The 22,470-nt window shown below is 39.2% G+C and overlaps 1 protein-coding gene across 1 annotated transcript in view; it reads left to right on the top strand.

Annotated features, from left to right (window-relative positions):
• LRRC9 (leucine rich repeat containing 9) overlaps nt 1-22,470 on the top strand; it is an 83,634-nt gene that overhangs the window by 8,843 nt on the left and 52,321 nt on the right. The window contains exons 2-11 of the mRNA XM_075193402.1: nt 4,177-4,268; nt 8,084-8,302; nt 9,308-9,448; nt 9,709-9,772; nt 12,577-12,647; nt 13,947-14,129; nt 14,514-14,669; nt 16,652-16,833; nt 19,712-19,843; nt 20,513-20,689. Of these exons, the coding sequence (XP_075049503.1) occupies nt 4,221-4,268; nt 8,084-8,302; nt 9,308-9,448; nt 9,709-9,772; nt 12,577-12,647; nt 13,947-14,129; nt 14,514-14,669; nt 16,652-16,833; nt 19,712-19,843; nt 20,513-20,689 (1,373 nt within the window). The 5' untranslated portion in view covers nt 4,177-4,220. The remainder of the gene's footprint in view (nt 1-4,176; nt 4,269-8,083; nt 8,303-9,307; nt 9,449-9,708; nt 9,773-12,576; nt 12,648-13,946; nt 14,130-14,513; nt 14,670-16,651; nt 16,834-19,711; nt 19,844-20,512; nt 20,690-22,470) is intronic.

Raw genomic sequence — 22,470 nt, 5'->3', positions numbered from 1 at the left:
CTATCCACACAAAATGTTTCATCCATAGAGACCAGCCTCAAAAGGAAGCATAGAGGTAAAGTATCTTCTAAAGAAATCAATCTAATATAGTAACAAAATAATGTTAACAATTGCCAGTTCTTCAGGCTCAGTCTTTTAATAATGAATTTTCCAGACCTTCTAGTCTACCCAAGGTAGCAGAATTATGCAAAGAATATGTAAGTCTGCTGTGACCATTTAACTTTCTATAACTTTTTTTTAACTGTTTGGTATTTCTGTATGTCAATCTGTTATCACTATTTTTATTCAATAAGCATTACATCTTTTTTGTCATAAGACTCCATTTAATTATTATTATTATTATTATTATTATTATTATTATCACCATTTATTTATATATTTATAATTATGTTCTGTCTTTGTGTTCTTAAAGAATGCATGTGTCAGATAGGCTTGTTTTTGTTTTTTTTAGAAGACATGCATTTAAGGCATATAATTGTTTGATTTAAGGTATATCTGATTAATTTAGCTTGTGATTTTATTTTGGAATAAGTCATGGAGTAGCTAAAGACTTCCTTGAATTAAACATTAGTGGCCTGATTGTTTAATAGTGAGTATGAGATATATAATTTTTGGTGATTTTAGTCATTTTTAGACAGACCAGAAGGGTTTTATTTGATTAACTCTTTAGCACCCATATGTCCCGCATGCCCAGGTGGGAGTAGTCATTCCAAAACCTACATTTTTTTTATATATTAAAGTGTCTCTTGTATAATGAGATATGTGCTTTATATTAGATTAGAAGTTCTCACCAGCAGACACTTCCACTCATTTCTATCTGTATCTATCTGTCACTTTTGTATCTAGTTTAGTAACTTTTGGTACAGCATAAAATGTTGTTTAATAAATACAATAATAAATGTATTAAATTAATTGAATCTACTTTAAACCATACTTGCCTACTCTCCCAGAAGGGTAGGCATCCTTCTGGGTCTTGATGAAGGGTGGGGCTTAATAACGCCATTGTGCCATCAAGCCCCGCCCCCAGCTATTCAATGCTGTGAATGTCAGTACTTTATAGATGGCCTCACATCACCCCATCCTGCACTTGTCCCCTGGCTTTCCCTCCGGGATCTGCCGCGGGGAAGTTTTTAAAAATCGACAAGTATGCCTTAAAATCAGACCTTGTTTAGTGAATACTAATTTACTGTTAACAAATTAAAATGTAATTTTTAATCAAGTTACTATTTTCTTCTTGTTTATTTTAAGTTCTGGAAAATCAACTTCTATTTGCTTCCTGTATTGGGGTAGTCTTGGGAATGGAAATTGTTGTTGAGTTCCAAATCCTGGATATTTTTTATATGCATAAAATGCTGCTGATTTTTTTTTTGTTGTTTCTATATATGCCAATTTGTGGTCATTCTGACCAGGACTGCTCTATTTAAGTCAACCTGATGTTCAATCAGCCTGGTGAAAAGCATTGTATAGTTATTTTTAGTGCAGTTATATAGCCACCTGGTGTCCAACTGTCTGTACTGCAGTTTTACTGTCATTTTTAGGTCACAGCATGTCTTTATTACAAAGGTGATGGAGTACAAACAATGATTTTTTTTAACATTCCATTTCCTAAACATCTTTTAACATTTGAAAATATTTGTTGTCAGACTCACATCAGAAATAATACCAACTTGATCATTTAACTCAACATATTATTGGATACTCTGTCTATCATTAGTACGATTCGAGAAAAATCCAGACAGTTCCCAGCGAGCAAATGATTAGATTGTAAATGTGATATATTTCAGTAATTATTAGTAATCAATTAAAAGACTTGATACCTTTTGTATCTTAAAATACATGTGAAAATGCAATAAATGTTATGCATTTTCTCATGCGTCCATTAAGTGTTTGATATGCTATTGACATGGGCTTAATGCATTTGAATGTGTTTATAAATGCATAGAGAAAGCATCATTTTCCATTAAAAATAATAGGCCATCGAAATGAAACAAAATAATTCCATACATAAATAAAATCAATTAGAGAATCGGGCACTCCCCCCCTCAAAGTTCATTAACCAGTCCCAGGGCTAGACAGAATGGACTTTTTCCCATTAAACTAGGGTGCCAACGAGCGTGGTGCCACTCTGCCATAGGTCAGCACAAGAGTGGCCACAAATAGGAGTATTGGGACCCCGAAAGTGCCAGCGTAGATATGTAAATAAAGCGCACACACAATTTTTAAAACCACGTTTATTGTAATAGAAACTCCATCGCTTTATCAATTAAATAAATCTTTATTTGCAATCCAATGGGATCTTCATGTGTAATTGTAATCCATGGGAAATTGTCTTTATTTGTCACCATTGGGAAATAATAATGAAAAGAACACAAGTGATAAGCAGGTATGGAAGGCATATAACTTACAGCCCTTCTTTCCCTAAGGGTAAATTCTGGCTATGCAAATACAGATATTGCCATTTTGGTAACAAGATGCCTACATTTGTTAAGGAGTTGTTTTGACGGCAAAAAAAAGCACTGATTAAGCACCTTGCGGGCAATGGTACGCTCTGTTAGAGTAATCGCTGCCTGGGCATGGTTCTACTTCCAGGAATGTATGGTGGACAAAAGCATGGCCACCGTTTCCTTTTTAGTTGTATACCACTGTTGTATGACTGGGGTTATAATTATGCAACTCCCACATGGTTGTTGGGCAGGACAGTGGCTTAGTGGTTAGCACTTCTGTCTTCCAGCAGTGGGGTCATGAGTTCAATTCCTGACCATGGCCTTATCTGTGAGGAGTTTGCATGTTCTCCCTGTGTTTGCGTGGGTTTCCTCCGGGTGCTCTGGTTTCCTCCCATACTCCAAAAACATACTGGTAGGTTAATTGACTGCTAACAAATTGACCCTAGTCTGTGTCTGTCTGTCTGTCTGTCTGTCTGTGTGTGTGTGTAAGGGAATTTGGACTGTAAGCCACAATGGGGCAGGGACTGATGTGAGTGAGTTCTCTGTACAGCGCTGCGGAATTAGTGGCGCTATATAAATAAATGATGATATGTCAGCTGTAACATTCCATGTCATCACATATACTGTCTTGGGACAACAAAAACGAATCCTGTATAAGAGGTGCATTCAACTTTCAGGACCAGGCCCTTGGCCTGGGTAAGAGATTAATCTTATTGAAAATGTCAGTATTTTCAGCAATGATGAGTAAGTCATAAATACATAATCTTTCTTAGTACAGTTGTCATGAGGATTAGAGAGAAAGGTGAAGTGTTTAGTTGGTGGCTGCTCACTGGTTTTGGTGAAAAGACTGTTTGATTTATTTGAAGAGCAGAGAGAATGTGGAGATGCCCATAAAAAGCAGTTTAAGGGGTCCCCCGAGGATCACCATCCTTCTTGAAAAGTTTGTGACTGGTTGAGAAATTTCTCTAGGTAGGGAACCTGCTGAGATATGGGGAGGTACAACATGGCATATCGGTATGAGTTCAAGAGCTTGTGGTGCCTTTAAACCAGGGTGGGTCAATGCTATATAGGCAGCACAGTGGCCTAGTGGTTAGCACTTCTGCCTCACAGCACTGGGGTCATGAGTTCAATTCCCGACCATGGCCTTATCTGTGTGGAGTTTGTATGTTCTCCCTGTGTTTGCGTGGGTTTCCTCCGGGTGCTTGGGTTTCCTCCCACACTCCAAAAACATACTGGTAGGTTAATTGGCTGCTATCAAAATTGACCCTAGTCTCTGTCTGTCTCCCGCTCTGTCTGTCTGTATGTGAGTGTGTGTCTATATTAGGGAGTTTAGACTGTAAGCTCCAATGGGGCAGGGAATGATGTGAATGAGATCTCTGTACAGCGCTGCGGAAATAGTGGCGCTATATAAATAAAAGATGATGATGATGATGAATTCGAGAGGCAGTCAGATTGAGGAGCCAGCAGGATATTTTAAGGAACCAGGCAAGATGTGCATCCGTTTGCATAAATGAAAATGACTCCCAAAAGTTAGGTACCATCACTCAAATTGATTACCTGGCTCCTAGATTCGTCCATTGCTGTTTTAACCATATTAAAAAAATGTAACCAACATACCCTTTGTTACAGATCATGCCAGCGTTTCTCAATGTAGTCTATAATCCCTACATTTCTTCACCCTCAATATGTCCATTATCTGTTGTATAATTAGTTCTCTCTTTCTTTTATTCAGGAACAGAGACTTGGTATGATCATCACACACCGCTGCTATGAAAAATGGTCTCTATAGACAACTGGAATTCAGAAGAAATAATTAAAGAATTGGTAAAACATCTACTCTTTAATGTATTCTACTCTGGTTAGAATGGAATAGAGGTGATTCTAAATGAAAACGAAGAGCACAAATAGCTTCTGTTACAGGCCTTGGAGGAAATGTATATAACCTTGGGGTACTCACTCAAAGTTTAATGATTCCCTACCTCCACTTTCATTGACAGTGGCTGCAATTATACACAGAAATAAATGGTAGGAAAGGATTATTACAGTAGTACATCAACAACAAGAACATATTATGTTGCAGTAACAAGTACAATAACAGAATATTGCTTTCTTTGCAGTAATATAACAAGAGTAGTCGCCAGTTTCAAAATAACAAAAAAGATCATTTGCAAACTGCGAAAGTGCAAGACTAGGGTGCATGCTTTTTTTTTTGTGGAGCCAGTCTCTATTTTTACTTTTCATTTTGCACCAGTTGATGGGAAGGGTTGGGTGGATGGAGGGTGTTCCTTGCTAAGTGTGGGTTAGTTTTGCACAGAGGAGATTACATTTTGAAGGATGAAATTACTTAAATAAGATTAAGGGGCAGAGAGGCATATTTACAGTGGCGTTTCCTGCGTAGTGAGGGATTAAACGCCTTGAATCCTCTCCACCTCTGAGGAACTTGTCTGGTGGGTAAGTCATCTTAAAAGCTATAGATTAAAAAGGTGATCATTAGAAGAGAATTCTTTCTAGTCCCTGTATTATTGTCAAGGAACCCAGCTAAAATTAAGAATTAATTTTTTTTTTTTTTAAAAAAAAAATAAATCTTATTGGAATGTATTATTTTTATGAATGGATAGTGCCGAGATTTTGCCAGGAGTATTAAGTGCAAGTCTGTCTATACGGGAAAGTTATCAAAGGTCGTTTTTTCCTGCGGGTTTGAACTTGACGCATCTCCCCGCCTGCGATTTTAGCCTCCAAGTTGCTGGATTTTTGAAAACTGAAATCGGCGTTGATTGGCGGCAATTTGCAGCGAGTTCAAACACTCCAAACCATCGGAGACTGGAAGTAAATGCAGTGATTTTTAAAAAATGCTGGATTCTCATTGGCTGATTTAAAAACACAGAAATAGGTTGAATTCTAACTCTCCTGCACTCTTTAGGTGCCTATGCTTGGTAGGGATGTAGGAGTTAGGGTCATTAGAGAGAGTAGGCAGGGAGTGGTAATGATGTCTGTTGACATAAACCTCTGCCCTCAAGTGAGGTGATCTCAGCCCAATATGAGTACAATCAATGTTTCCCAGGACATCAGGCATTCCTGAGGCCTTATAAAAGGCTAATTTAAGATCATGACTCCTGGCAGGGGGTGTAGAGCGCACAATAATTGTTGCAGCCCAGACACTGCATAGGTCCTTGATGTTAAAGGATTTAAATCATGTCTCACTTTCTTATAAAGCTGCAGGAGGTTTGTGCAGTTCAGACAAAACATCTGCAGCGCCTCCTGCTCTGAGAACAAGTCAATCGAGCAATACTGGCAGTGCGGGACCCTGGATCTGGTGTTGAGGCTTCTGTGTCTCTCCTACTCCTCAGTAATGCGGAGGACCTCAGTATTGGATATTTTAAAAAACAATTGCCATTTAGGTGTAGGTAAAGCTGGGTAAACACTACGGAATTTTACACCAACTTTTTATGCCGATCGATTTTACATCCGATCGATGGTCCGATCGCTCGGTCCATGGACTGCATACACACTAGCCTTGTTTTAGATGATAAAGAGAAGAGCGGATGTCCCGTTAGCGACTTTTTACAGCTATGTTGTCGTGAGCAATGACTGTAATTTCGTACTCACTGTTGTGGATCGGTCGGAAATTTATACACACTACATAATGGAAACGAGATTAGAACGAAAATATTAAACGGTACGACCAACCAAATGAGGCGACAATCGTCCATTTGGGCAGACTTTCGACCATCGTGTCACTACACACACTGACCCGGCTTTTGAACGAGCGGTCGTATGTCGACTGGTTGAGCCGATTATTGGACGAAAACCCTGTAGTGTGTACCTAGCTTAAGAGACTACACCAACACCCCCCACCAAACAAACACGGGGTTTCACAAATATTGTAACTTTAAGCATTAAATCTACCGACAAAACATATTGAGACATTAACAGGTTCCATAATTCCACGGTCAGTTCTTGAAAACCTGAGACAGTCTGTGGAAACAGTCGGCAACTATGTTTTCAACCACCAGAAATGTTCATTTGAAGTTGTCTTTTACGGATCTTTGAAATGAAAACTCCCAAAAGAATCCCAAATCTTTCCTCAGCAACAATTACTTAGAGGCTTCCTGAATGTTAATAGCGGATCAGTGTTCGTATTGAGCCATCTCACCTGCCAGAGACACCTCTTTTGTTTGGTGTGTTTTTGTGCGGGTTCCCAGCGATTTGCTAAACTGCAGCTTACTATTCTGAAAGTGGAAAACGGGGATGGAGAATTGTGGCTTTCTAGCGATTTTCTGTCAGTTTAACCTTTAATAAATCTGATGGTTGGTAACTTGACCAAATGCCGGCTAGTTGCTCATATCGCTCCTTGATAAATTTCCCCCTATCTGTCTTTGAATATAGAGCGACACATAAGGACAATATATTTTTACAGGCTGAGGAATAGACGATAAAAGCTGTTAAAGGATGATTATGATACTACAACTGTAATATAAATAATATATGTGCAAATAGCAAAGAAGGAAAAGCATAGGGCAGCACGGTGGCTTAGTGGTTAGCACTTTTGCATCACAGCACTGGGGTCATAAGTTCAATTCCCGACCATGGCCTTATCTGTGTGGAGTTTGTATGTTCTCCCCATGTTTGTGTGGGTTTCCTCCGGGTGCTCCGGTTTCCTCTCACTCCAAAAACATACTGGTAGGTTAATTGGCTGCTAACAAATTGACCCTAGTCTGTGTGTGTATGTTAGGGAGTTTAGACTGTAAGCCCCAATAGGGCAGGGACTGATGTGAATAAGTTCTCTGTACAGCGCTGCGGAATTAGTGGTGCTATATAAATAAATGATGATGATGAAGGCAATGATGCAGTTTTTGTTAAAGACTTGAAAGCCTGCATTCAGTGTATCATTTCATCAGCATAAAACATGGCCCATAGGAAATAGCTAATGTCATACAGTATAGTGAGCATAGACTGACTTGATATTTCTGATATGTGTTTTTGAAAGTTCCCATATGCTAATGTTATTTACTTTCTATGGGCACAAACATAAAGCAGCAATCCCCCATTGAAGGTTTTTTTTTGTCTTTAAATAGCAAGTTAACTTCCTTTTTTTTCCCAACAATCGTTTTTTTAGCAGTTTTTCAGTTAAGGGTACAGAAAGAAAAATAAGGGTTGGGGGGAAGCACAAAGGAAGGGATAAGGGTACGGTACATGGATATCAAAACAGACATTGCAGTGAGGTCAGACAAATCAACAATAGCAAGCCACATGTCTACAGCAGGAGGCAAGGACCCATTGCATTATTGTGAGATGTTAAGTACCTTTTTAAGCATGCATCTGAACATTTTCCTTCGCTGTCCTTCTACAAATCATCATCTCCTTTTCAAAATGTCTCTTGGGCTGTTAGTTAGACAAACACATGCTCACAACTCTCTGCATGCCATGTAAAGGCAGAGGGGGTACATTATTTGCCATATGTCTGTGGTTGCCATGGTTATTTATGACACTGCAGAATTCTAAAATATTTATAGCAGCCTGAAGAATCAAACCTTGGATTTTTGTGTCATGGGATTGCTGTTTTAATCTTTCGGTAAGAAGTGTGTGAAATTGTGCAGACCACTGATTTTAACTTTTAGGGATTGCACTTTCTCTTGCAGTGCGTGTGCAACGGTGTAAATTATGAGAAGATTACACAAGATGGACCAGCAACAAGAACACTTGAAATGTTTTTCTTTGGTTATGCCAGAATGGTGGGACTCTCTTATTTTCCAAATCTTACCAACCTAACATTGATTGGACAAAATATAGAAAGTATTAGTGGCCTAGAATCTTGTCTATTACTTCAAGAACTTTGGATTTCTGAATGTCAGTTAACAGTAAGTTTCTCTACATCAGTCATATTTAGATGGATATTACAAGACCGCAATGATTTTGTAATATGAGAGGAAATAAATAAAAATGCAATAGTAACACAAGGAAATCTGCAAAGGTAAAAATACAGATACTAAATACATCATAGTCCAGTCCAGTCCAGCAAGGGGGTTACCTATGGGTGAATTTATCAAGCTGCGGATTTGCAAAGTAGAGATGTTGCCTATAGAAACCAATCAGATTCTAGCTTTTTCATTTTGTAGAATGTACTAAATAAATGTTAATTAGAATCTGATTGGTTGCTATAGGCAACATCTCCACTTTTTCAAACCCACAGTTTGATAAATTTACCCCCAAGAAAAACACATACCACACCCCTCCAATAGACAGGCAGGCAAATAACATATTTTAATTTGTTCTACTGCAAATGTTACACACGTTGGCAGGGAAGGTGGCGATGGAACACACTGGGCAGGGAAGGTGGTGGTGGCACACAGTCTGCAAGCAAGGTAGCTGTGGCACACATTGGGCATGGGAGGTGATGATGATACACAGTGGGCAGGGGAGGTGGCGGTGGCACACAGTAGACAGATAGGGTGGTGGTGGCATATAGTGGGCAGGGGAGGTGGCAGTGGCACACAATGGGCAGGGTAGGTGGCATACAGTGGGCAGGGAAGGTGGCGAAGGCACAGTGGACAAGTAAGGTGGAACACAGTGGGCAGGGGATGGCAATGGCACAAAGTGGGCAAGGTAGGTGGCATAAAGTGGGCAGAGGAGGTGGCGATGGCACACAGTGGGCAGGGGAGGTGGCGGTGGCACATATTGGGCTGGAAAGGTGGCGATGGCAGGGAAGATGATTTGTAAGCATAGCTGTTGCATTAATCGTAAAAAACAAAAGTAGGAATATTAATACAATATGGCGGAAGCAATTATTTCGATGCCCTTATGTTGTCTTTTTCTCAGGCATTATTTTATTTTGCTCAATTTTATTTCCCCATTTTTCTTTATAGAAAATTGAAGGTCTTGAAAACTGTTTACATTTGAGAAAACTTTTCCTTTATGATAACAACATTACTACTATAGAGGCTTTGGATATTCTAACTAAATTGGAAGTATTATGGCTGAATGGCAATGAAATTGAAGTGATAGAGGTAAGTGTACAATATAAAATGTCTACTATGGTGAGTATCATTATCTTATTTCTCAGTGACACATTGTAGCCTATAGACTTCAGTATTCACACGATTCATTTATTCCTCGCTGGAGTCACAGCCTCCAAAATGCTCCACACATTGCCATTTTTTCCCACTAAAGCAAAAGTTGGCAAGTATACCCTAAAATTATTAATTATATTGCTTTATATTAGTTGTTAGCTTTTCTATACTATATAAAAGTGTTTTTTTCCTTTCAGGGATTGGATAAATTGCAAAATTTAAAAGAACTTAATCTGGCAGGGAACTTGATAGACACAATAGGTATGTAAATATAAACTGTACAAAGAACGTGTTCTAAATACTTCTCAATTACCTTTCTAACTGTAATCACACAATCCATGTAATCCTACTTCAAGCAGGAGAGTAAAATAGGATGAATCAGGATTAATAACTGCATATGTTCTGTGTAAAACATCAGCATATGTTGGGATATGTAGCACATTAAAACTGGATCTTCTACCCTGACTGTGCTACCTTTTAAAGATTAGGGGCTAGATTTACTAAGATGCGTGTTTGAAAAAGTGGTGATGTTGCCTATAGCAACCAATCAGATTCTAGTTATCATTAATTTAGTACATTCTACAAAATAGCAGCTAGAATCTGATTGGTTGCTGTATGCCCAGTGAATTTTGACAGAACTTAATTTTTTCTTCTGAATAATTACTTCTCGCAAGGTAAATGTGTCCTATTTATAAGAATGATTTTCTTTTTATGATTACACATTCCATATGTTTGTTTGTGTTATAAACAATTTGGTTTGCCCATGCTTGTTTCTCAGCTTGAAAATGTGTTTCTTGGGTAGCAATTTGCAAATGACTGCAAGACAAAACACACCTAAATATGAGGTTCATTTTTTTAACACCAACTTTTGGACACATGTGCAGTAGAATTGAGAGGCCAGACTTGGCCTTTCAGATTAACTTAGTTAAAAAATGAAGAAGAAGAAGATTTGTATAAAAACAAAAGCTAAAAATTCAATGACGAAAGCATTTTTTAATTGATTTTCTTCTGTTATCGCCATAGCAGAGCAAGCATTGGATCAGTAGGTTGGGGGGGGAAGGTTTTGCTGACGAGAAACGGCAATTTTATCGCCGGCAGGGTTAACCATCGGCAATGGCACTGCTATGTCCAGTATTACCCCTTTATGTATAGGGCGGGATAGTGGGATAGAGATAGAGCTTTTATTTTCCTTAATAAATAGACTCCATAGAATTCGATGACAGAAAATATCCAATTGATCTATTATGATGCCTGTTTACTTTTTGATGTTTTTGTTTTTTTGAAATAAACAATGAATGAAATGGGCAGCAATATATTTGTCCCACGTAATGTTAGTACTTTCATTGTATGAGTCCCCAGCACGTCTGTCTGTTCCACATACTGTATCTATCACCCTAGGGTGTATACACACTGTATTTTCTGGATTGCATTGACACACAGAAGGGGCCTGATTCATTAAGGATTTTAACTTAATAAACTTCTTATTTAAGTCTCCTGGACAAAACCATGTTACAGTGCAAGGGTTGCAAATTAGTTTTCTGTTTTGCACATAACTTAAATACTTTACAAATACTTTAAATACACACAAATATCAACTTTAAATTTCAGTGTACAAATAAGCTATCAAGCATTTGTGTGCTACATGAAAACACAGTCAGTATTTAACTTATGTGCAAAACAGATACTAATTTGCACCCCTTGCATTGTAACATGGTTTTGTCCAGTAGACTTGAATAAGAAGTTATGATCCTTAATGAATCAGGCCCAACATTATTGACTGTATTTGCAATGCACGTGGAACACCTTTTATGCAGTAAACGTAACCAGCACTTCATATTGACTCATGAATGCGCTGACACATAGATTATTATTGAAACACTTTTTTTAATGGTCCTCATTTAGTTGTAGGATCAATTCTAGCTACAATGTAACAATTTGCCCTTGGACAAACCATGCTCTGATGCAAGAGGTGCAGATACAAGTATTCCCCTGCAGGTGAAATACTGGCTGCTTCTACATGTAGCGCACAAATACTGTCCAGCTTCATTTATATACAGTGTTTTTAATTTGAGCTAGAACACGACCCTACCCCCAACTCTAAGGGGTAGATTTACTAAAAATCGGCACATATCACCAAAGGTTTTGTGCTCCAAACCGCCTCATTTACTATAGGGCAGCTTGAGGCTGTGATGTGAAACGCCTGACGATGTGTAGTGGATTGAGAACTGCCAAGCCACCAGCAGTTTGGTCAAGCCCGCCTTTAGAAAGACAGGGTTTTTTTTAAATCTGCTTCTGAAAAATAAAATTTGCCCCAATAAGTTCATTATAAATTACTTTTGCCCCTTAATAAATAAACAATGATTTAACCTCATAATTTATGTGTCTTATGTTGTAAATGGCACTATAGCGCATACAGCATGCAGTCTGAGCAATCTCGCCTCTCACAGCTACCTCTCTTTTCTGGCTGTTTAGCTGACGGTTTCCCCCGCGGTTTGTCATAGAGCAGCTTAATTAATCTGGCTGTTTGTATTTTGATCATGGTAAAAATTGGAATGGCGATCTGTAAAGTGGTCACTTGTAAAATTGTGGTTTGCAGTTTTTTAACTGGTGGCTCGACCTTTAGTAACTCTGGCGGTTTTAAAAATGCCAAAAACTGGCGGCTTCATCAAACCGCCCTTTAGTAAATCTAGCCCTAAGTCTTTCTGCATATTTTCTCTCAACTTCAGTGAAACCTAAAACCAACAGGTTTCATTTACTACGTATGTCCAACTAGTTATAGCGCATCTCTACTTATAACACAGATTCTCAATGCACCTGACACACAAACTGTGGGGTTTCTGTACTGGGGTCCCACTGTTACTGAAGGACCTATAAGTTAATTAGTGTTTGCCTGGAGAGTTTGGGAAGTGGGTGGACTATGGCTATCTAATTGGGTTCCATTGACACAATCCCTATACCTTGTTCTGCCTAGTTATTTGAGTGTTGTCCAAAGTGATAGACTCTGCCATTCTGATAGTTAGTAATCTATGTTATGTGACTTATTTACATTTACTTTGCTTTTACAGGAAACTGCTTAGATCCAAATGTTTGTCTTGAGCGGTTAAATCTATCTGGGAATAAAATATCTTCTTTTAAGGTATTTATATTTACCTGAAAATCATTTTTGTATTATATTTCCCCTTGCCTGAAAGTATGATCCAGTGTGATTACCTTTTGTTAGTGTCCCTATACTAAAGTTTTTATGTTGAACCTTAGGAGTGTATTGTCTGGCATGTAGAGCGTTCCGTTATCTCCCTGAAGAATCTGTAAGGCGTACCTGTCAGATTGTGTGATACTCCAAATCATATGCACTGCTTCTGTTCAGGAAAGCCATTGTCTTATAAATAGCATTTTTACATATTTTAAAAGCTTTCCAGATGAACATGAGTCATAGTGATATAGTTAGTAAAATCCATTAAGTTTCTCTAAATCCTAAATCCTGGCTGCGCTGATCCTGCACGGAGGGTAAACACAACACCAGCAAGGCAGCTGACATTAGATATTAACAAGGGGGGAAAGAGATAATCCTTCTTGACCCCATACATGCCAATTGGGTGAATTCCCCGAATACACCACCCCAATAACACCAACTAATAATTATAGCTAGAGATACCATTTCTTGTCTCAATAGCTTGCAATCTAGTTCCAAATCCAGTTAACCAGCTGGCCATCAGCACCACCCTGGCTACAGAACTCCATGTTCGGGCTACCCTGACTGTGAACCTCTTTCTATGCTGATCTTATCCTCCATAGTGTATGCCCCCCGTGTTACATTCGTGTTCTGGGTATGAAAAGGCCACTCGACAAACCTTGGTATTGACCTTAGATACAATTACACCTACTGATTGGGTCACCTCTAAAATGTCATTTTTTTCTATTGCAAACAAAACCAATTTTCTTTCTTTATTATCCCCTTAACTAACAAGTTTGACAAGTTTGGACACCTGTGGGGTAACAGTTATCCCAATCAGAGTTCACTGCAGCCCTGAACGATTGAGTAGGGGTTACTGGTCCTTTGAGGGACTATCCATAAAGGTGATAAGAGCTGGATAAGAATAGGAAGAGAAAGATAAATAGGATATGTAATGAACATTGTCTTCTGATAAGGTGTAAATATATTCAATTATATTCTTATTTCTCAAGGTGAAATTATTATTATTATCATCATCATCATCATCATATCATTATACAGCACTGTACAGAGAATATGTAATCATTCACATCAGTCCCTGTCCCATTGGAGCTTACAATCTATATTCCCTTACGCACACACTCAAGGTCTAAGCTCAGAAGCCAATTAACCTACCAGGATAGTTTTGGACTTGTGCTTTTTCCACTAGAGTTTAATATTATGTTGCATTTTCCAGTACTTAGCCCAATTTTTCAATTCTTTCAGGAGCTCACAAATTTATCGAGACTGGCAAATCTGAAGGATTTAGGCCTCAAAGATCCACAATACAGTCCCAACCCAGTCTGCCTTTTCTTTAATTATGCTACCCATGTGTTATACCATATTCCACAGCTTGAGAGACTTGACACCTGCGATGTATCCCAAAAACAAATCAAGGATTTAGCAGAAGTAAGTGACCCCCGTCTGTGCAGAAATTGCATGTGGACAATCAATCGCATTAATGTCTTTCTGTCTTATTTGATACCTGTGACAGCTTTAGAGGTTTTGTAGGTTCCGCCAATCAATGTTTGGGAATGCTGGAGCTGAGCCAGGACCATAACTGGACAAAATAGTGGCTCTTGCTTGAGTTAGGATTTTTTCACTGCTCCTAGCATAAAATTATACTTTTCCATAAACTTGTACATTTTTTACATTTGTTATTCTTGAATTAAAATCTTCATTGAAGCAAAGTTTTCAGTTCATAAGGTATCTCCCAGTTTCCTGTTAAAAGCTCTGTGTTATTTGTATTGCCTTTGTTTTTTAAGAATAACTACAAAACATTTTGCTTTACAGTCTACAGTGATGAAAAAAATAATGTACTATAACATGCGGGTAAAGACGGTACATAGACAACTTGGGGAAGAGTTACAAAGGCTGAAAACGCAGAAGTGCAAATTGGAACTGACACCAATGGACAGAATTAAACTGCTGACTTTCCAAGTGAAAAGTGTAAGTATTATAATGCATCTAATTAGAAAAATAGAATTTTTTAATTTGCACTTTAAAAAATTATTAGCTTGGTAAAATGTCTTAGTGGAAAAATTAGACTTTTAGGGGGAGTCCAATTGTCCACGGAGTGCCGTGAAGAGCTCCGAAAAGGGCACTAGGGTCCTCCATGTAGTTGCCAATCACAGATTTTTCCTCGCACCCCATAGATGTTTGCAGGAAAATCCACAATGTTGGGGTACTGTAGTACCCGTAATGATGAACATCATACTGATATTTGGCAGCACGTGGTGGACAATTGAATTCCCCCTTTAGTCATATGGAGAAAGGGGACATTTCACCTACTTTGGTCTAATTAATTTTGAAAAAATTTTCACTTGTTTATTCTGTAAACTAGCTGCTGATGTCTTTAACCTTTACAGACAAGTGTTGTAGATCTGCTTTGTCTCTTCTATTCTATTTACATATGATCGTTTTACGTTGTCTTTTATATAACTAAAGTGGGTTGCTTTGTTATCTCCTGTGATTAGTAACACTAATGAAACACTTTTACCTTTTGTGTCGGTTGCATTACATGCATCTGTCACTCTACTGCTGGTTCACGCTCATAAGCTTCTTTTGTCGTATTATTGTTTGTTTATAACACTGTCATTCAACATTTCTAACTTATAATATATTTGCAGAAGTGACAATAAGTTTGTTCTTCTGGATGTTCTGTACCGCAATGTAGATGTTTTTACTGGCGTAACAATTACTTTCTGAGTCCTATGGTTGACCTCTGCTAGTTTGACCTCTGAACCTTGCTACCAGCTCTCATCACTTTTTGGCTATTGGCCTTACCCTTGCCTGTTGATTTAAACATTGTTGCCTTTTTCTGAACAGAACTGTCTGACCTTGATTTACTCATGTTCTTGGTCTCCCTCTCATGTACTGTGTACACACTCCCTGAATTGCAGCAGAAGTCCAAATGGCTACAGAAAATGGGCCACCAGAAGAACCCCGTAGCTGTTAGAGGAATTGTGTAGTGATTGTTGTATCATTTAAATGCCTAATGAATTTATGTTTACATATAAACAAATGTTTTTGCTAATACATAGAATGTGGAAGCTGTAGGTGTTGGTATGTTTGATTACCTATCCACCTACTAAGGAGGAAATACTTTCTGAGCTTAGTTTTGCTTAGTTTGGTTCTATTATTATTAGGGGGGAATTAAATTCCCCCCGAAGTACCCCCTCGTTAAAGCTATTACCGTTATTATGGTAAGTTTAACCTGGCCGCTACGAGCAAAAAGCCAGCGTTAAAACTACCATAATAACGGTATGTACGCTCACTATTACCGTAATAGCGGTATTTACACTCACTATTACCGTAATAGCGGTATTTACACTAACTATTACCGTAATAGCGGTAATAGTCTGCAGGCCGTGTTACTTTTTAAAGTAACGTGACCAATTGAATTCCCCCTTATTGTCTATATAGTGTTGATCATACTATGCAGCACTGTACAGAGAATATGTCTCTGCCCTATTGGAGTTTACATTCTATATTTCCTACTACACACACATTAGGATTCATTTTAGCCAGCAGCCAATTAACCCAAAAGTATTTTTTGGGAGTGTGGGAGGAAACCAGTGTACCTGAAGAAAGAATACACAAACTCACGGACAACATACAAACCCCAAACAGATAAGGCCATGGTCGGAATCAAACTCATGACCCCAGTGCTATGAGACAACAATGCTAAACACAGTGCCACAATGCTACCAAGTATTCTGCTCAAAATGCACAACAGCTGAGTACAGAATGATCTAGTGTTATTCTATCTAGGACACCAACAGCAAACCAGTACCCAAGTCACATGGTAAGGTAACAGGAGAAAAGGAATGCTACTGTGGTTTGTTTGGTTCTATCACATAACTCAATTACTCACACATTTCTGTAGATCATATATGTGTGCTTATATGTTATTATCTTGTTCTTTTTAGTTAGAACGGGACCTATCAGATCTACAGTCAGCAGAAAACTGTCAGGAAGACATTTCAGAGTCTTATGAATGTACTGAACACCAGGAGAACAACAAAAGTGACTCTGGTTGGGCAGAGCAGATGTGCCAGAAGTTATGTTCTCTGAAGGAAAGACTACACTTCTGGACACTGAGGATGGATGAGTATGTTTGGTTCAGTGGTAGGCATCTACAGCTGATTAAAAATAATTTGTAGTTCACTAAACTTAAAACGTAACTGCCGCCTACAGTCTATAAATTAAAGCTACAGTTCTAGTAATGACACGCAATTTTATTTGTGGTCTGTGGACCTATGCACAGAACTGCACATGGATGTGGGTAGCAAAATATAGAGTAGGTAAATTTGACACCAGATGATAACTAGGCCTGGGCAGACAATGTGGTGATTAAACAAGATTTTGTTTTCCAGAATGGATGTAACACGAGCTGGCAGGGGTAGAGCTTCTGTGCATGTGAGGGCATTTGTGATTTTAGAATTTTATATAAGCATAGAACATGATGGCAGATATTATTATTATTATGATTTATTTCTAAGGTGCCACAAGATTGCTACAGCGCCATACAGATTACAAACAGAAAGTAGACCATACAAGGGATAACAGCACAGAACAATAAACAAGTACTACTAAGACTTTAAAAGCTCCAATCATAGCCAGTACCAGTGTAACTGGAGCAAAATAAAGAAGTATTGAGACAGGAGGGAAGAGAGCCCTGCTCGCAAGCTTACAACCTAAAGGAAGAGTAAGGGAGTCAGTTGAGGGGATCAAGGGCAGGGAGCGTGCATAGGAGGGATGGGGGATGAGAGAGGGTGAGGTGAGAAAGTATAGAGAGAGGGTTAGGCAGATGGTTGGTAGGTTGTTAAGAACAGATGAGATGAGTTTTCAGTGCCCGTTTGAAGGTGCACAGACTAGAGGAGAGTCGGATATGAAGGGGGAGGTCATTGCAGTGGAGGGGGGCAGCCCGGGAGAAGTCTTGAATTCAGCAGTAGGATGTGGTGATCAGAGTGGAGGAGAGGCGACGGTCATTGACCGATCAAAAGGGAGTCAGTGTAAGGCATGGCAGAGGGGGGAGCAGGGCCGTAACGAGGGTGGTGCGGGCGGTGCCGAGGGCGCAAGGGGGCGCAGCAGACGCCCGCTACCTGCCACCATACCTTCAGCCCTTAAGTTCCGCTTAAGGGCTGAAGAGAGAGAGAGATATATTAACATTAACTTACAGGAGTCTGGTGCTTCTGCCCTTAAGTTCCGCAGTGGAACGCAAGGTTGCGTTCCAAATGCCGAACTTCTTGTCAGTGGAACGCATTAAGGGCGGAAGCACCAGACTCCTGTAAGTTAATCTCTCTCTCTCTCTCTCTCTCTCTCTCTCCCACTCCCACTCCCACTTCCTCTCTCCCACTCAGATGGGGGGCGCCAGTGCCCTTTCTCGCTCAGGGTACTAAAATGTCTAGTTACGGCACTGGGGGGGAGGCAGAAAAAGAACGGCGTGAGAGGAAGATAAGTCTGGCAGTCAAGTAGTCAAGGCGGGAAATGATAAGAGCATGGATAATTGTTTTGGTGGTATCCTGGGATAGGAAGGGCCGGATACGGGAATGTTTTGTTGTTGAAAGCAAAAGTTTTTCGCAACAGATTGAATGTGGGTTGCAAAGGAAAGGGAGGAGTCCAGGGTGTCACCCAGGCAGCAGAGTTGGGGAACAGGAGAGATGGTGGTATTGTTAACAGTGATAGAGAGGTCAATGAAGATCTAGAAGGGGTGAAGACAATGAGTTTGGTTTTGGCAATGTTAATTTTAAGAAATCGTAAGGACATCCATGAGGAGATGGCGGAGAGGCAGTCAGATACACAGGAGGGGAAAGATCAGAGTAAGATAAGAACTATCTGGTCCTTATAGTAACCTTGGATTTAGAACAGCCCATGTATAAACCATGCATGCTTACATTTCCCTACTGTATTAGCCTCCACCTCTGTCTGAAGACTGTCGCACCTATCCATGACTTTTTGTGAGGTAATTTTTCCTCAAACGTGGTAAAAAGCAGTACATTGTGGAACGTGGTGGAAAGCAGTACATGGTGGAACGTGGTAAAAAGCAGTACATTGTGGAACGTGGTGGAAAGCAGTACATGGTGGAACGTGGCGGAAAGCAGTACATAGATAGTGAAAAGCAGTACATGGTGGAACGTGGTGAAACAGTACTTTTACATGAACTTTCCTTTTTTGTAAAGATTTTTGTGCAACAGAGATGCAAGTAGGCCCCAAGTGAGGCACAATGATGGCACAATGCACATAAATATGTGGACGTAACCGTATATATTAAAAGGGTTGTGTGGTTGTCTAGTTAAATTAAACATCCACACAGTGTTCCTTTTTTATTTGTCTTTACCTATCCCATCAAGTGTTGTACGGACTCTGTACACCACTCTGCTCCCTGCCCTGACCCTTTATAGTAACAGATTAGGTAGTTTAGTATACCCTCATTATTATACTGATTTCATGTCTCCGTAATGTCACTAGTACCTAGTGAACTGATAGGCTGGATTCTCAAGAATATTGGTTCAGCCCACAATATGGCTGCTTACACTGAGTGTAGGTGACAGGCACACTTTCAGTATCAGTGAAGGTCTAGGTTCAACTCTCGCCTCAGTGATGTAGCTATTTCTTAGTTATTTGACAGACTGAGGGGGTATATTTACTAAACTGCGGGTTTGAAAAAGTGGAGATGTTGCCTGTAGCAACCAATCAGATTCTAGCTGTCATTTTGTAGAATGCACTAAATAAATGAAAGCTAGAATCTGATTGGTTGCTATAGGCAACATCTACACTTTTTCAAACCCGCAGTTTAGTAAATCTAGCCCTGAATGTTGATTCAGTCCACAAAACGTCAGCCTCCAGTGTATGTAGTCAGCAGGTGTACCTTAAGCCTAGACATAAACTCTGCCCAAACTGCTAACAGCCATGTAGATTTTATAGAGGTTATATATTGAGAATAAAAAATCTGTACATGTCTTTCTTCTATCCTGTTACTGTATCAGGATAGACACTTTTCATGAGAGAGAAGTTGTAAGGACGAAAGAAAACTTTGATCTCTTGGTCCAGTTCTTACAGACAGAGCTTGAAACCGTAGGGAACGTTCGCTTTGAAGAAGGCACTCCATCAGATCCATGGTAAGCCTAGTTCATGACAGCTTTTATTTCAAGTACTGTAGATAACTGTGCATGACAAAAGGATGCATTGTGGGTCTGAAAGCTGTACTGCATACCAATGACTACTAAAGCCTAGATGTGTGAAAGTTTGTATATAGTATTAAAACTTTAAACTTCGTTCCTTTTGTTCAGTGATGTCATTTAAATAAAGCTCCATTCTATGCCGTGTCTTTATGTGTTACCTGCAGGACCTAGTTTGCCACTATGTAATACTTATTAATATCCAACATACTGTATGTGCACTAAAGATGTTTAATTGTGCTACACAAGTTCCTGTATGAAAATACTGTCAGGAGCAGTGTAAACAGCAGATGTTCAGGAAGTAAGGGGTGAAAATAAGTAGTATAAGTTTCAGTTATTTCAGCATGAAATGCTCTGTAAATGAATATATTACTAGTTCTATATCGGTGTCTACAGCTATGTGTTCTCCCAATCACCTCACGGTATATAGGTAGAGATAAAAAAAATTTAAAATAATATCTGATGCTATTGATAAAATTTGGGTGAATTATCACCTATTGCTATTGTCTTGGGAACATTTCAACCATCCTATATATTCTACCTTCAGTTCGGAAATTTGCTGTCGGTTTAAGTATCTTAAATGACACATTTGTATTTTTCTGTACACAGGTTCAAATCTTGTTATGACTTGATTTTATCACGTTTCTGTGCAGCAAACTTTAAAACCTCTGGGATCTCTGGAGTGAAGATAAATCAGATAATTAGAGTGCACAACCGATTGCTTCGATTCAGATTTGAGGACAAAGCTCAGTCTTACCTGAACAATGAAGACGGCAGTTTCCCGGAGTAAGTTTCAGACTCTGGAGGTCATTTGCAGACTTGATGCGCACCATAAACATCTTGGTGTTGACAAGGTGTGCTTAGATGGCCTGCCCAGTCCACAGCAAGGTCCATGTCCAACCTCAGGAGACACTGCCCCAAACAAAATGGGCAGTAATGCAAAGGGCTGGTAAACCGTGCACAAGTGTAATGTCCAACCTCCGACCACTTTATTAACTTCCCATTGATTAAATCAAACTTTTGAGATGATCTCCTAATATACTTCTTGGTTTAATGATAAGAGTGAGGGGACATCTGGTCTTTCTTTATTACAACGTGCCACTCGGTGGTAGTCACTTTAACGGTGCTGATAACACCGACAGTGACTACCACGAACAAAAATTAATGAAACCCACTTGCCCGACTTGTAATAAATGCTGACTGACATTAACAATGACCAGTGCAGTCCCTGACAGTGTGTTAGTAAATGACGAGCATCAGTGATAACGGCAGCCTGTTTTCACGTCATTTTCAATTGCGACCTCTCTATCACTTTTTTTAAAGCGGAAATGCCACTTCCTGTCCGAGCTAACTGTTACACTTAGCCTTAGGGTTAGCGCTAGGTTTAGGGTTAGGAATAAGGTTAGTGTTAGGGACCCGGCATTGCCGCTTTAAAAATAGGGATATAGAGGTCGCAATTGAAAATGACGTGAAAACAGGCTGCCGTTATTACTGATGCTCGTCACTTATTAACACACTGTCGGGGACTGCACTGGTCATTGTTAAGGTCAGTCAGCATTTATTACAAGTCGCACAAGTGACTTTCGTCAATTTTTCGTCAGCCTACTGCTTGTCGGTTACACCAGCTCCGGAAAATCGTACCACATCCGTGCTACTGTATGTGGAAAGCTTTGTATTACATTTGATGGATCGCACCTAGAAATCCACTTTTCCCCTAAAGTACATCATAAAGGTACAAAATGTGTCCTGTTAAAAGACGAGACCTGAGTACCGCCAGCTCTGAATTGGTGAAAAAGTCCTTTTGCAGGGTGGAAATATCTTCACGCACCCCTCCACACAGCAAGGTAATAATCTAAAACGTGGCCTTACCACCCCTTTCTCTGGTTTTACTAATCTCGCTCCATAAAATGAGATCTTTTTTTTTTTTTTTACTATCCCTGAAAGTAGGATCACCAGCACTCGTACTCTGCAGTTTGTAAGGAACACCTCACTCCACCCAACTCCAACTAATATTGGCCTGTGAAAACTTCTGCTCCTCCGCAAGTACCATTATCTTGTTCTATAAACATAAGTATAGTCATCTAGGTAGAAATCAGGGTGATATTGCATTGCGCGTTTTCCAAATCTTTGCTTCATAAGTGAGCTCAAACCTCATGAGAGCACGTCAGGTTACATCATATGTGTTACTACAGTGTTTCATTTACATCATCTATTGCTCGTCTTCCTGTTTGGTTTACATACAATTTTTTTATTATCGTGCTGGGTGTGATAGTGTTTATCACTTGTGTTATGTGATGCACATGGTAAAGTGCCCAATATTTAAGTTATTTATGGAGAACAGTAGCATTTTTTAGTCTAGCGAATAAATAAATAATGCAGTGTGAATAAAATTTAAAAGCAAACTCATAGCTGTGATTATCAAAATTACCATTGGACTTATAATATTAGAGTATGTCATTACTTATGCAAGTTGGAGGTAAGATGTAGACTGTGTTCTATAGACCATATAAACAATATTGTTGTATTTTTAGTTTAATGCATAACTTATGCCAAATAAAAGTTCTTGG

This window comes from Mixophyes fleayi, chromosome 12, assembly GCF_038048845.1.
Source record: "Mixophyes fleayi isolate aMixFle1 chromosome 12, aMixFle1.hap1, whole genome shotgun sequence".
Classification (NCBI taxonomy): Eukaryota; Metazoa; Chordata; class Amphibia; order Anura; family Limnodynastidae; genus Mixophyes; species Mixophyes fleayi.
Note: the sequence above shows the minus strand (reverse complement) of the source record. Positions and strands in the feature narration are given on the sequence as shown.